This window comes from Liolophura sinensis, chromosome 1, assembly GCF_032854445.1.
Source record: "Liolophura sinensis isolate JHLJ2023 chromosome 1, CUHK_Ljap_v2, whole genome shotgun sequence".
NCBI lineage: Eukaryota > Metazoa > Mollusca > Polyplacophora > Chitonida > Chitonidae > Liolophura > Liolophura sinensis.
Window position 1 is genome coordinate 62,630,951 of NC_088295.1, and position 17,029 is coordinate 62,647,979.

Here is a 17,029-nt window from a genome sequence, read left to right on the forward strand (position 1 = left end):
AGTGCGTTATACACTGTCATGTGACTCAATGAAACGAAAGGATTGGGTAAAAGTTTTAAGGGTACCGCCCACACTGTTTTGGTACACGTGCCTGTGAGAACCACAGACATTTCCAAGACTCACAGTCAGAAATGGCTATTTCTCCTGATTATCACTAAAGAGTTTATCAGGACTTACCTGATAAGACCATTGCTGTTGCGTTCACAACAGACACCTACCCAATGTCTAGCCCTGGATGTCGTACCCTGAGAAGCTTGTGATCGGCTGAGTGTGTGGGGTGGGCGGGGGATGTAATTATAGCACAATTGGCAGATACGTAGAGTGCGGGGGATTAACACGGGATAGATAAGAAAGTCATGTACAACTGAAGACTTTGTGATCAAAAACGAAATTTACAGTAGTAGTACTATCCCTTGTACGAAAACGACAAGGTATAGTAATTAGGCCTAAATTGTTTTGCAATAATAAAGCTCCAGTGCACGTAACTTTGACAAGTGGGAAAATCAAGGAAATTTGATTTTCTCGTGTTGAAGCATTACCTGCTGACTAATTTCTTCACTAGGTTGAAAATAACTACTGTACCATTATAATTGTTAATACGCACTAGATTAATGCGCTATTCCTGGCATTGATTAAGATCACTATATTGATCATGCAAAGTAAAACCTGCATTTTGATCATTGTCAGTAAGTATCCTATCTAAATTTCTGCAGTTTCTTTTATATTCTTTAACACACATATAGGCCTGTCTAATCTTAGTACGGTCAGTATCAGATTTTATTGAGAAGCAAATTGTATAATTACTGAGACATTTTAAGACGGTCCCCGGTGGTAGCGCCACAAACATCACAAAACTAAAACGCGCCACAGACGTTGTTTACAGCAAAATGGCGGACGATCCGAAATTTTTGAGGGCGCGATGACAAAAAAAATGTCGAGAAATGTATTTCGTAGGCATCTCAACCTTATGCTAATGTGCCTAGATGCTTGAATCTCACAGATTTTAGGAAGTAGATTTATCGAAATGTGCGTATAACCAAATTGCTCAAACGTGTAGAAGTTATACTTAAAACACGGTAAGTCATGAACGGACTTGTTTTGACAGCACTGCAACAACAACATCAATATCACGCCCTGATCACACTGGCTTAAACAAAGAATCGTTATTTAGGGAGCTACTCTTCTGCAGCGAAGACTAAATTTTCGTAAAACAATTTTTTATATTTTGGTGTTGTTACTTGTTGGCTTGTTTTCCTTATTGCAAAGTTTGATTACGCTTGCGAGTGCCCCAAAACATTTAGAATTTCTAGTACTCTGTACAATATGACTTTGTATTACGGACATCCGGCCATTTGCCCTTTCACATGCTCCAATATGCCTGACTCACGCAGACATGATGGTGAAAATGTTTGTCTAAATAATGGGAGAGTTATCCCATGTTGTCTTTTACTTCATCGTCTGCTTGCGACTGTCTCATGAGAGTGAAGTGCGGTCTCGAATAGTTTTATAGTTTTGAGTCATGTCTCTCATATCTCCTGTCCAGTTGTACCTGGTTGAAAACTACCAATGCCATTGAGAGTAACGCTATGTACCTAAGGCATCAAGTCATTGTGTGGAAACAGTCAAATCATTTGTTTGAATTCGTACACTGCATCTGTTACCAACAACGTAGAAGGGAGCATCACTTTGCAATACCGGCTTGCAAAATGGCACTCAACAAGACAGTGGAATAATAAGATATAGACAACACCAGACTAAATAATGTGTATATGCATTTATAAAGTATCCACAATGAAGTTTAAAAAAAATTCTCACGTCGTGATGTTGCATTGCAGAGATATTGCAGTGTTTTTTTATCTACTGATGACCAATTGGAAGCCGGTTGTGTTAGAAAATGTTACGGAGGCTCTAAGTGCAAATTGGAAAATACCCAGCGTTTTGGGAAGGGACTTCTGCCAGACATTGTATTATTAGTACACAACATCTAATTCATTTGGCTACCCTGGTTCAATACCTGTTTAAAATCTGAAAAGCATCGCCTGTACTTTTGCTCTGCGGATACATTTATGATATAAAGTAATGAAAACAATGTAGATATGCCTAAAATGATAGGTTTGTCAACCTAAATTGGAATAGTCGGAAAATGCTCATGCTCCCATGAGATTTGCAACCTGTTACAGGTCTGAGATTTGACTGTTTCAAAACATTGGCTTTAAAATAGCATTGCTGTGGTCTGATGGAGTTCATGGCTGATGGGTATGAATGCCTTTATTTGACTTTACTCCTGCATCATATCTACAAATTTCCAGTCCAGTCAGTAAACATAAATGCCTGACATCTTTGTTTTTCAGACTAAGTCACAATGCCGCCATTAGATTGGGATCGTGTGATGGGCCTTAAGGCAGCGGATGTGGATGAAGAAGCTGCTGATGACCTGTTTGACATGTTTGTTAAGGTACTGTACCTTACTCTAGATACCTTATAGTGTTCAGTATGACAGATATGAATGTCTGTTGTGAATGAACAATTGTCTGCATGCCAGTGTGAATGTCTCGTGAAGGAATGGCTATACGTGAATGTGACAGACAATTATTCATAGAGACTCATTTCATAAGACAGAAAATCTTTTTATTACACGTACAGTATATTCTATGCTTCAGTTTTTGTAGGAGAAAGCTTATCCACATACTATTGCATATACCTGTATTTGAAATAGTATTTTTGCCTTGTGCACTAACAGTGTACATTTGGTACCTCTGACATGCGTGATTATATGTTATATAATTATATGTGATTATATATATTTGAGATTCATTGCATATTTCATATTTTTAGTATGACCCGGGGAAAGAAAATGAAGCCGAACGACTTAGACAACTGTTTCGCCTCACTCAAAGTGTAATGAAAATTAAACATGAGTTGTTGGAAGAGCTCATGGCGGAGATGGAAAGTCAAGCTAAAGCGGAAGGGAAAAATGAAGGAAAGAAAGGTAGGTATCGTGTTCATGATTGGTAATATGCAGAGAAGATGCAACAGTATTGCTCTCATAGGCCAGAAATACTGTGAAGTGCTTAATTTTCATGTGGAACTAATTTTCTCAGATTTCGCTGCGAAAAATATCTATTATTGAGTCATATACTACAGGTAGTTGCAATACTGAAGTGAAATCTTTGCCAGGCTGTTGGGAGTTGTGCTAAGAAAGCCCAATGGGCCAGCTAAATTTTTTAACAGCAGGGAAAGGAAATTATGGTTTAAATATATACTTACTCTGGTGCTAAGACTTGTGGGTATAAAACAAAGTTGTAGTTCATTCGTCTTTAGTTTGATTAGTGTTCACCATGCCGGTAAAGTGAAAGAAAAGTAGATACCAGCACGTGCTGGCTTCTAATGAATGTCGATCTTATACACACTGTCCCATTGGCTATGTCTCTCCTTTGGTCCAATGAGTGAGCTTCTAACAAACTGTGAAGTCTGATACCGCAGGGGACAAAGGAGGATTAAAGCCACCCGTGATGATACCTGTTTTGGCGTGCTTGAATAATTTTGGCCATATTATATCTTGGAAAATTTTAAGATTTTAAAATTTTTTTCAATATTTTCTTAAAAACGCGAAAATTAATTCCTGCAAACGTATTTTTTGGAGAAATTCCGTGAAAATAAATTCCAGGGAATAAGAAGTACTGTACAGTATGACCTTTGAATCACAAGAACTGAACTCAGGAAATAGTATGAGTAATTTGGCTAAAATTATGGAAGGCTTTAATAAAGGGGTTTTTTTTTTGTTTTTTTTTTTTACAAATGTTATAGCACAATTATGACTCACATGCGGTGGAACATTAAACTTGTGCAGTGAAATTCACAACAGCATAGGCTGAAAAAAAAACAAAGAGAAAGAGATTGGCTGTTGCTATCTTTTATACGGCCATAAATACATCTTTTTGATTTCTTTTTAATTTTAGAAGCAGAATTGTTTGCGAAGATTGATGATTTGGAGAAGGAGAATCGAGAGCTTAAGGTATTATCGTACTCTGTTTTATTGTTTTCCTACCCTCTTTTAGATTCTGAAATTAAGTAATATTGTTTATTCCCAATTTGTCTATGATTATATCATAGTTCAGCTTTAGTTAACATTAAACACGTATTACATATTTATCTGTGATTTTCTTTCCCAATTACAGCGTTTTGGTACTGATGCAAATGCACCAAGAGATACCCGTGTGCTCAGAGATGAAATACGAGATTTGGAACAGCAGAATGAAGCACTTCAAAGGGAGATAAAAGATATTCAGAGAGATCTTGGTGATGAGAAAAGAGCAACAGAAAGGGTAACCACTGGAAATGCTGTCTTTTAAAGTCACTGCTTCATACATAAGCTATTGCGTGAGAAAATTTAAGTCATGTTTTTTTCCATCAGGCTCTAAAATAACGTTTAATTGTGACGAAAAGCCACAGTGTGAAAAGATTGCAATAGATACAGTGAAATTAAACTTTTCCTCTTAGCATTGACTTATGATTGCTTTGCTCTCTAAAACTAATTTCCCCATTTCTGTCTAAATGTGACAGCCTTTTTTCTGTTTTGAATCATCGCATGGCTTATTGGTGTAACTCAGTTTTTGTCTTTGCCTTTTGATTATTCTTTTCCAAAAAATTAAACAAAAACGATGCAAATTTTTTTAATGTATACCATGGTTATATTGAGACTGTAACTTTATTAACCTTGTTTCATGTCTGTGTGCGTTTATATGGTTGAGAGCATTTATCTACTGACGTGATGTATTATTATTGCATTACAGTATAGCAGCCGAAATGCGGAACTGGAAAAGGAACTGAATGAGCTGAGGAGAGATGTGAGTTAGGCAGATTCTGTAATTTTAGTGTTTGTTTTACTTATGCTGACTGATATAATTTCTCATATTTACTGACATCTTATATCTGAAGGATTTTTGTAAGTTTTAGTATATCATTTCAATAAACGTTAGGCAGTTTTGATCTAAATAAATTTTTAGATGCTCAATGAAATATGACAGTTTTTGACAGGTCTTGTCATTTTATGGCTTTTTTAGTTTGTTGTGCAGAACGGTTATACCAAACCATTTTGCCTTTAGATCTTTTTTGGCGGCAGACTAGAATAAATGTGTTTTGTACAGTGACCTGATTTGTGCTCTGTTGTTGTTGTGCTCAGAATGACCAAATGAGGCAGGACATCAGTGACTACAAGATGCAGCTTCAGTCCCAGAGAGATAATATTAACCTGAGGCGTGGAGACGATGCCCACTTCAGGGAGAAGATGGCCAAGAAGAACCATGAGTTAGCTCAGGCTCTGGAGGAGCTTCAGGTATTCGCAGATGGTCCTCGAAGTTGATTTCATGTTTTGATTACAGTTTTAATTTGAATTCTGGTTTTATCTGCTTATTTTGGGCCCTGGGAGTCAAAATTGCAAGATGCTCTAATGTAAGGTAAATATAACTCACATTTTGCATTTACAGTGGAATGTTCAGCGTAACTAAAATGTAAAAATGTGATGTCTTCCACTGCACTTCTGCAGGTATACTGCTATGCCCAAATAAAGGGATTTTGCTTTCATGTTTGACAAAAAAGTAGCTTTATTTATTTCATATTATCCCTACTCACAATTAGTTTCATAAATTTCCAAATTTTAACAAAATTCTGAGTGTTATAAGTGAAGCGAAAATCTAGAGATATATTTGAGTGATATAGTATAGTTGTGCATAGCATAGAGGAGTAATGGCCATTTTAAATCTTCCATGTTATATGGTATTATTATGTATTTGTGCTATCATTTCACCATTTTTTTGAAATACATGTAATCTGAATGTTACAAGTTTCTTATGGAGAAAAAAATACGTTATCAGAATTATATTTAGATTAATTAGAGAGTTTGCTGCATTTATGATTGTTTATTAATGTGCTCTTATTAGTTGTCAGGGTCTTGATACTGGTGTTTGATCTTGACAGAATCTAACAGATGTGAACGAGGCTCTGCAGGCTAAGTGTGATGATCTTCAAGCCAAACTGACAGAAGCCATCCAGGATATGGACAGGAATACAGAAGACTACATCAAACTCAAGGTCAGTTACATAATAGCCACAAATGTAGTTTACATGTAACTGTCAGATTATTGGCCGGCATTCTTAAGGAGCTCAGACCAGACTTGCTAAGCTTTGACACCTCCATTTTATTATCATTGTCGTAAATCTTTGAGTTCATTAAGAGAGGTTGTATCTCAGCTTGGTTTTCTTGAAAAATAAACAGAATTTGTTTAGGCTAACGTTGCCAAAAAATTGCAACCTGGACAATGTTAACTACTCTCCCAAAAGAGATCAAATGATCACCTTCGGCTAGTGGTGACTGGATATCACAGAGGAGTTTAAATTATTTAAAATTACTCTGTGTTGGTTACATCTTGTTTTATTCTTTTTTTGTCAGGCTGATCCACTTTGGACAAGTGAATAATGTTAGCCTTTCATCAATGAAGCGTGAGATCTGCTCTAGGTGGTGTCCGCTTTGTCTCTTATAAGCTGTATAACTTAATATCTATTACTGTGATATCATATTATCACAAATTTTCCCTTGGAGATGTCTGCCGAGCAGTTTACTTTGCAGACCAGATAGACGATTTAACCATGTCATGAAGTCTCAAGTCCTTTTAGATATTTTTTCAAAAGATATTAATCACTGATGCTTTCAAGGTAAAAATTTCAAGGTAGGCATTTGGATTGATTGAATTTGAAATCATATTCTTTATTTTCAGGCTGTATTGCAGCAATCCGATAGTGTCACAGATAAGCTGAGAGAGGAAAATGAAATCCTCAAAGCTCAGGTCTGTATGTCATATGTCAAGTGACATGTAGTAAAATCTTAACAGAACTTGAGAGTTACAGGCTAATGTTCTCTTTGTAATCTGTTCATGCATCTGCCAATGACGTGATGGTAGGTGTCAACTTCATGATCTACTTAGGACATGACATATAAAGTTGCAAAAGATGCATCTATTCTTTTTTTTTTAAATATATATGACACACCTCAGCGCATTGACAACTTTGCACTGCTTTCTTATTAAGGCTACTTTTTCCACAATGAACTGTATTTGTAAGACGACCTTGTTACATTTAAAAAGTAAGTAAAGGTTTCTACCCTAATTCCTCAGCCTTTTAAAGTGTAAAAGAGCAGCTTTCAGTGCAATTTATGCACATTTGTAATCTTATTTTGGAAACAAAACTGCATTGGTTGGATTGACCAATTTCAGGGCAAAAAGTATAATTTTATACACACAATAATGCCTTCAGAATATGCTTGAATAGACACTTTGCAAACATACACAAAGGTTGAAAAATTACAGGAATAATAAATATTTTAGAGTGTGTGTAATTATTTATTGTGTTGCAGAATGCTGACCTCACAGAGCAGGTCCGTGCTAAGACGGACGCTGACGATGAGATCATGGTGGCCGTCAACAACAAAATAGAGGAGTGGAAGGTACAGAAATAAAATGCATGGCTTCTTCTTTGATGTATTACCTCCCCTGAAAGAACATTTGTGAAGCATTTCTATTCCTAGAAGTACCTCAGTAAAGCATTACTTCTTGTGGAAGTTCCTCTGTAAACCTGTATTTCTCTTGGAAGTACACATTTACCTCATTAAAGCATTACTTCGCATTGTTAATTTCAGGGTGTTATTTTTTTCAACCTTAAAAACTGAAAAAAACGAGATTTTTTCATTGTTTGGGTCAAAGAGATATGAACGGAGAGGTGCATTCAGTTGTATGTTTTCATGTCTTTCACATTATTGTAATATATATTGTCAGTGGAGTTCCTGGATGAACTTACATGTTGTTTTATAATATTAAAACATATTTTTACCAGCACTAACTAATGATGATGTATATTTATTTCCACTATGATCAGGCACTTAATATTGTGCTGTTATTGATATAGATAAATATGTAACTGTTCATGTAATCATGCCCCACCCTGTATATATTTTTAATTCATCAGCTGTGTTTGGCTTCTCTCCTCAGAGTATACTGTCGGCCAAAGATGACGAGATTGTCGAGTATCAGGAGCAAATATTCCGGCTTCGTGATCAACTAATAGCTGCTAACATGGACACAGACAAGACCACAGTGGCTACTCTATCTCAGGTCAGGAACACACAAGTTTTACTCCTACCTGCAAAATTTATGTTATTTCTTCAACATTTAGCATGCTGGAAAGGTACTTTGCTGCAATTTTATATGTTTCCTTTTTTATTTTAGGTATGAAGATGATATGCAAATAATGCCCAAATTGTTACGAGTGGATGAAATTTAAGAGGGGTGATAAATTTCATTTTTTTTTTCAAAGACCTCTCTTCTTTTTTATTTCTGTGTACAATAAATGAGCCAAAATTCCTTCCAAAAAAATTGTATTTTTACAGGAAAATACAGGTCATACACTTGGTGCTCAAACCTACATCTTTTCCTTTAGGATATCATAGTACCATCCTTCAAACAATCCTTAAGAAAACCTTTCTGAGATTAAACCCTCCGAATCTGGTAGAATATTCAAATTTAATAGTTGTTTGGTCACTTAATTGTAAGTGTAAGGTTTTGATTGAGTGGATTTGTTGTGGAATTTTAAATCAATCTATCAATGAAAAAGTCACCGAATGTCCTTGCAATGCATTATGTTCAGATTTGTCGATTGTTGACAGGTTGTGAAGGAAAAAGATGAGCAGATTGAGATGTTGACAGAACAGCTAAAACAAGTGACCAATGAAATGGAGGCAAATGCGTCAGTCATTGATGACCTGAGGGATGAACTTAATAAAGGTAAGGCTTTGACAAACTTATCTGAAGCGTGAATGAATTATGATTTGAGAAAAGTCTAATTCAGTCATCAGGTGATATCAAGTTTATTTTGTGTTTTATGAGTGAGCCAACACTTCCAAAATGGAATAAAGAAAACCCCTGAAAGTCCAATTTTTTTATTTTCCGACCTTGATGTTTTTATGATTTTTCCAGTCTTTTTGTTTTTTTTTATATCCTCCCCCGAAATAGGTAAACGATCTATTTCATCTGTAAAACAACAATTTGAATTGGTGTGGCTTTAAAAGAGAAGGGCAACATTGGACACAGTTGATGTTAGATATACTGTTTTGTATGCTATCACTAAAATTTCGGGAAATGTTGTGGACATGAAAATCATTAATATGATCTAGGATGTTGTATTTACGATATTTACGACTGTGCTGACACGTTCCAAAATAAATGTTGTGAACTGTTGATTTTGTATCCACATTATTGCATTTTACAGGTGGGCTTGGGGCCTCTGAAAGACTGCAGTATAAGTTGAGGGAGTTACAGACTTCGCTCAGAGATAAGGAAGGGACCATCCACAGTGCAGTGGCTAAGGCTACAATGGTAAGTTTTTCGAACAATATGGAGGTTCTTGTCCAGCCATTACTGCTGGGTGGTTAAACAATAATTTCATTATGACAGAATTTTTTTTTACAGAACTGAAACTCAATAATGTCAGGTCTGGTGGCATTTCACTATTGTGGTGGGTAGCTATAAACAAGATCCAAAGAAATGCCAAATCTCAGACCATCCACAGCTAATCCAAACACATTCTTGCCTGTGTACTTTTGGTCATGTGTAAGTGTGTTGGAATTCATCTGTGTTATGTTTTTGCTTTGAACAGTTTCATGTCAAGAGTTTCCTTGCCTGTTGCTGTACATGCATTTGTGCAAGAATCCTCTGTACCACATCAATCATTAGTTAAATATTGACCGTATAAATTGTACTATATATATATATTATATATTGTTTGTGTGTATTAATGAATTGTCTGTTTATTAACTATAAAAATGATTACCCATTTGGAGAAGGGTCTTTATGATAAATTTGTATTTAAAATTGCCAGAGTGCGATTATAAGATCCAGTTGGTTCTAAGGTGTCTGTCTTTGAATTATGAGAATAATGCACTACTTGGTTACTTCCTGGTGTTTTGTAGGCAGAGTCTGATGCCAAAGAGAAGGATAAGGAGCTGAGTGAGGCCTTGGAGCGAATGAGACAGTATGAAGCTGTAAGTAGTCAACCTTTATATCTCTTTATGATTTTGTTTGTCAGATGTTTTGTAACGGCCCATACAGCGAGATAATGCATCCTAGATATGTAGTATTGTTGAAGTGTGTAGATGAAAGAGATCAGAAAAGTGTATGTACTTTACAGTAAAAAAAACTATTTACAATTAAATTATAAATTTATATACTGAATTCATGATTATTGTAAATATCATGTTTCCAGTGTAAATATTTTCAAGCTTTTGTTAAAGTGGAATTCGAAACATTAAAATTGTTGACCTTGAATAAGCGTGAATGTACATTGCAGCATGTGGTTTACATATGTCCATGGTATTGTTGTTGTTGTTGCCAGGGGGAGTATGGTTTGGCAGAAGCTGTGGCTGAAATCAAAGAGTGCAAAGCTCAGATCAAAGTCAGAGACAGGTACTGCACATATGGGTTTTGAAACAAATGCCTCAGTGAAAAATTACTTTGAAAGCAGAAAGATTTTAAAAATTTGTCTAAAATTTCCCTTTCTGGTAAATGACATTTTGCTTTAAGTATGAACAAATACATGTATAATGACTTGCTTTTTATGCAAGTTTTTCTGCAGTTTATTTTGTGTAAATGTGTTTTTTTTTTTTTTTTGTTTCTTCTTATAGCTGCATGTTTTGTTATTACTGGTTTTAGGGAAGATTGTCACATTTATCCTTTGACAGAATTACAAACATGTTTAAATTGATCATGACAGGCAAATTGAAGAGCTGACTCAGCATGTGAACAAATGCGAATTAAAGTTCAATGACCTACTTGACGAGAACGAAAATCTGAGAGAGAGGCTAGGACTGGACCCACGGGAACCTGTTGATGTGTCAGAGTTCAGAAAGGATAAGGACAGGAAGAAGGAGGAAACCAAAGCTCTGAATATTATCCTCCAGAAAGAGGTGAGAATATGTTCTCAGTTTCTCGTCTCACTGTGGAGTATGTGGCAGAGATGATGGTAATTTTAAGATCATACATTTGGCTGAAAAGTAGTCTGGAACACAATATCTTACCCTATGTCCTCAACATGTTTAAAGAATACTTAAGGAAGGCAGTTTATCCACATTTTTATGTTTTGATCATGACTAATTTATGTTTGATCGGCTTTGCCAACTTCAGAGTAACGCAGAAAATGTATAGTTCAAATTCTTGGCAGAGAAATGTTCGTGAAATATGCTTTAAACAAGACTGTTAAACTTGCGAACAGGTTGAAGATATAGGGTATGCTTTTTTCCACCATGAATGTATATTTTTGTGCACTTATGACACACAGATTGTTTGATTTAACAAGAAGGAAAGAGGAAGACAATAAGCACATAACCCAGTAAGAGTTTTGGCCCCACATATAAATAAGTAAATTTCAAATGAAGCTTACAGCAATTTTGAGAAAAAAAAAAAAACGTGAAACAACTAATTGATAAAACACTTAGTACTTCGTTCAGATGTTTGCCCAGTTTTTGTCACGATTCTCCCAGCTAGATTAGAAAATAATCGTGTTGCATTGGCCTGTGTCATTCCCAGTCACTATCTGCATTAGAGCTGTCATCACTGTCATCAGTGGTTAAGATACTGACTTCACTGCAACTATCAGACTGTTAACCAATGAGATCCCGTATTTGAATTCAGCTCTTGTTGTTTCGGCTGCGATGTTAAATCATCAGGTTGTCAGATGGAAGGTGAATATGGGTGGTTTACTCTGCTTTGCTGCAGCTACTCTGGTGTACTGCAGCTCCTCTGGTTTGCTGCAGCTACTCTGGTTTACTTTAGCTACTCTGGTTTACTGCAGCTACTCTGGTTTGCTGCAGCTACTCTGGTTTACTTTAGCTACTCTGGTTTGCTGCAGCTACTCTGGTTTACTTTAGCTATTCTGGTTTACTTTAGCCATAAACTTGACTGCCGTCATATACCGCAAACGACCTAAAATTTGGCCCACAAAAGCGCAAATAAATGTCACAAAATATTATTTTTGGTGTTGAAACTTACAATTTCCCAATAAAATATCAACCCATTTTTCAAGCAAACCTCAACACACCTTTCTAAAACCAATAGAACTGTCAGAATCAGGAAAATTTGGCAAGTTAGTCTTGGACAAAATGGACGTAACTGTTGAGCTCACCATTCAACACCAGTCAGTCAGCTATCAATCAATCAGTCTACCAAAGTATATTACATCTGATACAGGTTGAAAGGCTGGAGGAAGAAAGGCTTGAGCTGAAACAGAAAATAAGAAGACTTGCTCAACAAACAGGGCAGAGGTATGTCACAGTGTGACACATGTTGTCAGGCTTACAACATTCAGACGTATAAAGGTTTTTCAGCATCAAAGGCATTGTGGGGCCCTTACTGGCTGACTCATTGGGCTAGTGCAGTGGTGGTTCAGCCTCTGACCAGTGATGTCGAAAGTTTGACCACGGCTTTATTTCAGGAGGTTCAGGGACTTATGTTTACTCTCAGCACTCTGGTTTCACCTACCCATAGACCTGAGGTATATACATGTACATGTATGTCTATGTATGCTTAGGTTGTTTCAATGTCAAATGACGACGACAAGCCATTCAGTTCATGTATATATAATGTGTCTTCTTGTGGCAGGGCATGTAAGCCACCACAGTGCTGCCACCACTGAAGTATCATGCCGAAGACTAAGCCAAAAGCAGACAGTTCTTGAGTAAAACACCAGTTAGTTAAATAAATAAATGAAATGCAGTAGTCACCGTTATATACATATACATGTATACATAAACTGTATTGATCAGTTTATCATTTCTTTTTAGAGCTGTTGCCCTGGGCTTGGAGGCTGAGGACATGATGGCTATACAAGACTTTACAGAAGAATTGAAGACCAGGAAAGTGGAAGGTATTCCCTCGGAAGTCCCCTTCTCCTCGCGGTCTATCCAGCCTCTGTCCTCTGCAGCCAGGATCCACCAGGAGGTGCAGGGTGAAGAAATGGCTTTACGAGTAAGCCCTTTACATAAATAGAGTCAAACAATGACTGTATTACTCAAACTTTACAGGAGGATAGATTCAAATTTCTGATTGTGTTGATGACAATTGAACAGACAAGACTATATCACCTCATTAGGCATTATAACTGGTATTTGCAGATTAAAGGAAAAATAAAAATATATAAATTAGTAATATATAAGTATCTTGTGAAATGACTGCCACACCAACCAACCAATCAACAGACAGTATGACCTATGAAGCAGCTTTTCACAAATGAAAATATACACCATGGCAGCTCCTAAAACGGCACATAATAAAGAGAATCGGGAATACTGATTTGGTGAGTTTAGTCTTGAGATAACTCCTCTTAAAAAATGTGGTCTGTCACTTTAACACTATCTGATTATTTAGCAATACTGATCTTTCCTGTGTTGAAGTATAGGCCTTACATGTTATGATGTAACTTTCCAGAATCAGCAACTGGGTGCTGACCTGAGCCAGAACTTTAAGCAGATAGACCAGTTACACATGGATAATGTGAGATACAAGGCCAGGTATGAGGAGTTGGAGAATCACAACAAACAGCTGGAGCAAGGCATGAGGGAAATCATGACAGCGTTGAAAGAGAAGAACGGTAAGATGAAATTCCTGCTTTTGGTTTGGTTTTGTTTTGGTTTGGGCTGACACAAACACAGCTATAAAGTGCTACATGCAATTACATTTTGTTTGTTTCTTCTTTAGAAACTTTTTTATGACTCACTTCTGAATGATTTGCTCTAGGAAAGAATAGGCCTATATTATTAACAGCATTCAAAAATATATTGGTATTTGATATTCAACTAATCCTTGATATTTAATTCAACTCTTGCTGGCTCAGACGGTCAAAGCACAGCATTATCTTACTGCGACCAAGATTCTTAATCAGTGAGGTTGCATGTTCAAATCCCGCTCTCTTTGCTGGAGTTGATGTGTAGGTCAGGAGGTTTGTTGGTTGCTGTTGGTGTTCTTCTGTGTAGGGTACGAGGCAGTAGGGATTATTTCTGCTTAATCGATCGCAGTTGGATTTAGGCTATCTCTAAAAAACGTATCAGAAAAAAAGGGTAGGACTGTAGGAAGTTTTTTTTTTTATTTTTTTATTCTGGCTTATGAAAAATTTTGAAGAAAGTTTTGAAGAAATTAATATTGAAAGAAAAACAGAAATTCCTCATAAAACCTTTAGAGTAGATCCTTTTTTTGGGAAGGTCAGTCAGGTTACCCTCAACAAACATTTTTAATGATGGCCTTATGAATGGAGAATAACTGTCAGAGTTCTATTGAAACAATTGCATGTGACCAAGTAACTTACTCACACCACCAACAAAAGTAGCTAGTACATTGTAGCAGCAGCAGTGTACAACCTCATTTTATAGTTGTTTGGTACTAGTGGTTTTCAGTGTGGTTTGAGTTTTACTGTGTTAGCATTATGTAATATTACACTGTATGTAAGCGGTTAAAATGGTATAGAAATTATTGTCTGTTCTCTGTTTTACAGAAGGACAGGAAGGTGAAATGGTGATTCAGTGTCCATCTCTGGATAAAATGTTAGCGGTAAGTGACTTTGCCACAGTGAAATGTAACTGGTTAAATAATTGACACTGGGAATTTACACAAGGGAAATGATATGTCAGTGCTGAAAATTTGAGATAATTTTGAGAAATCAAGATATCTACTTGCCCTTAATACTTGGATATTAAGTTATGGCACGATGACTTTTAGTGTTTTAATATTGATACTGTCCCTGTTTATGTAGACCTGTTCACCTCTGATGCAGATAAACAGTAAACAGTTTATGTCATGGTAAAGGGCCCTTGCATATGAGTTACATGTGGTTTGTTCATTATCCTGTTAACTGGTGTGGCCTCTGTGGGGACTGTTGATAGCTTGGGAGCCTCTCACCAATGACGTGAGTTCAAGTCCAACCCATGCTGGCTTCCTTTCTGGCTGTACAAGGGAATTTCTGCTGTTGGTTTCCCTTGGACTCTACTCCAGCATAATGTTAGCCGCTGTCATATAAGTGAAATATTCAGGAGTACAGCGTAAAACACGAATCAAATAAATAAATGAATAAATAAATATAAACTGGTTGGTTTTAAATTTACGACTGTCTTATTTTGTTCCGGTTTATCACTTTTTTTATTCAGGCTATTGAGGCACGTAACCTGGTGGGTAACTACGACACATCCCTGTATCTGAAGGCACAGGTGGATAATCTGCAGGGTCGCAACGACGAACTGAGGGCCGCATTCAGGGAAATCAGGCTGGAGGCCAGCAAGACTAAGCTGGAACTGGACAAAACCTGGGAAAAGGTAGCATTGACTAGCCCTCCTAATTAGCACTGTAAGCAAAAAACAAACCCTTAGGTCTATTCCTTGAAATCCTTGAAAGGACTTGAAGAATGTTTTTTTTTCTTTTGATGTTGGGCCCTTTAAAATACTTGATTTTTTTAATGTTAAACATCATATTACATTATGATCAAAATATACCAAAAGATAAGCAGGGCCTCCATGGCCAAGGTAGTAAGTTTGCAAGCACAGCCCAATGACCCAGGAGCCTTTCACCAATGCGGCACTGTGAGTTCAAATCCAGTTCATGCTGGATTTCTTTCCGGCCGTACGTAGGAAGGTCTTTCAGCAATCTGCTGATGATCATGGGTTTCACCCAAGGCTGTGCTTGGTTTCCTCCCATTTCATGCTGTCTGCTGTCGTATAAGTGAAATATTCTTGAGTATGACATAAAACACCAATCAATCAAATAAATAATTAAAAAAAGATAAGCCATCAAGGTATTATGCGTTTAACTCCACATATGGTTTTTTCCTTAAACTGAATGTTCCCTGAGACTGCTAAAAAACATACTAGATATTAGTATGTTGGACGCACTTGAAAAACTTCTTGTTTTTTTTCCTGGGTGGGAGCAGTGTATTGCACCATAAACAACTCTTTTATAAGCACTGTTAGAACAAAGTAACAAAGTATATTTGTATAACAGTATGACCACTTTGTACCATGCGTACAACATGACTTTGGTAACCATTCTAACTGTCTTTAGTGACTAGTTGTTCAAGAGAAAATGCGTGTACATAATTTTCCGAGAATTTGACAACTGATATGACCTTGAAACAATAGATCAAGGTCATAGAAATTTTAATAGGGTTCTCTGTCCATCCCTGTGCCAAAGTGCGTGTGTGATATCAAACTTTGGAAGATATAGTGTAGATAGAAAAATACAGAGTGATGGATGTATTGAGACCAATAGCCACAACAATACCTTTGGGCCAATAATGTCCAATTCTGCTAGTTCATTGGCTATGTTGCATCATTTAATGTAAATAGTTACATTAACATATGTCTGTATAATATTTATGATGCTTTTAGGTGGAGAAGTTGGAGGCTGATAATAAAGTGTTAAGAGAGACAGGCCTTGGCGGAGGGCTGTTTCAGGCTCTGCCCCTCCCTGGGGGAATGGCCGTTACCAGCTCTGAGGTCATCTCCAGTCTTAATGAGCACCTGGTTGTCAGCTTACAGGTAGGTCAGTGCATAGGAGTAACAAAACTGAAGAGCTGGTTTGGCAAGGTTTTTATGTTATATTCTGAATTTTGAGATGACCAATTGATAGCATCAACACTGAAACACTTGTTCATATGGAATCGGGGCCTCCGTGGCTCAGTCGATTAGCGCGTTAGTGAAGCGTAATGACCCAGGAGCCTCTCACCAATGCGGTCGCTGTGAGTTCAAGCCCAGCTCATGCTGGCTTCCTCTCCGGCCGTAAGTGGGACCTGCGGATGGTCGTGGGTTTCCCCCGGGCTGTGCCCGGCTTCCACCCACCATAATGCTGGCCGCCGTCGTATAAGTGAAATATTATTGAGAACGGCGTAAAACATCAATCAAATAAATAAATCATATGGAATCTTATTTCATAAATCCATGCTGTAATCCATT

The 17,029-nt window shown here is 36.9% G+C and overlaps 1 protein-coding gene across 1 annotated transcript in view; it reads left to right on the forward strand.

Moving 5' to 3' along the window:
* Positions 1 to 2,349: 2,349 nt before the first annotated feature.
* Positions 2,350 to 17,029, forward strand: part of LOC135481097 (centrosomal protein of 290 kDa-like) — a 51,312-nt gene continuing 36,632 nt past the window's right edge. The window contains 21 exon segments of the mRNA XM_064761035.1: positions 2,350 to 2,455; positions 2,836 to 2,989; positions 3,960 to 4,015; positions 4,179 to 4,325; positions 4,794 to 4,847; positions 5,183 to 5,335; positions 5,977 to 6,090; positions 6,774 to 6,842; positions 7,409 to 7,498; positions 8,040 to 8,162; positions 8,714 to 8,831; positions 9,316 to 9,422; positions 10,016 to 10,087; positions 10,438 to 10,508; positions 10,816 to 11,008; positions 12,288 to 12,361; positions 12,881 to 13,064; positions 13,524 to 13,686; positions 14,584 to 14,639; positions 15,233 to 15,397; positions 16,466 to 16,615. Coding sequence (XP_064617105.1) covers positions 2,363 to 2,455; positions 2,836 to 2,989; positions 3,960 to 4,015; positions 4,179 to 4,325; positions 4,794 to 4,847; positions 5,183 to 5,335; positions 5,977 to 6,090; positions 6,774 to 6,842; positions 7,409 to 7,498; positions 8,040 to 8,162; positions 8,714 to 8,831; positions 9,316 to 9,422; positions 10,016 to 10,087; positions 10,438 to 10,508; positions 10,816 to 11,008; positions 12,288 to 12,361; positions 12,881 to 13,064; positions 13,524 to 13,686; positions 14,584 to 14,639; positions 15,233 to 15,397; positions 16,466 to 16,615 — 2,406 coding nt within the window. The 5' untranslated portion in view covers positions 2,350 to 2,362.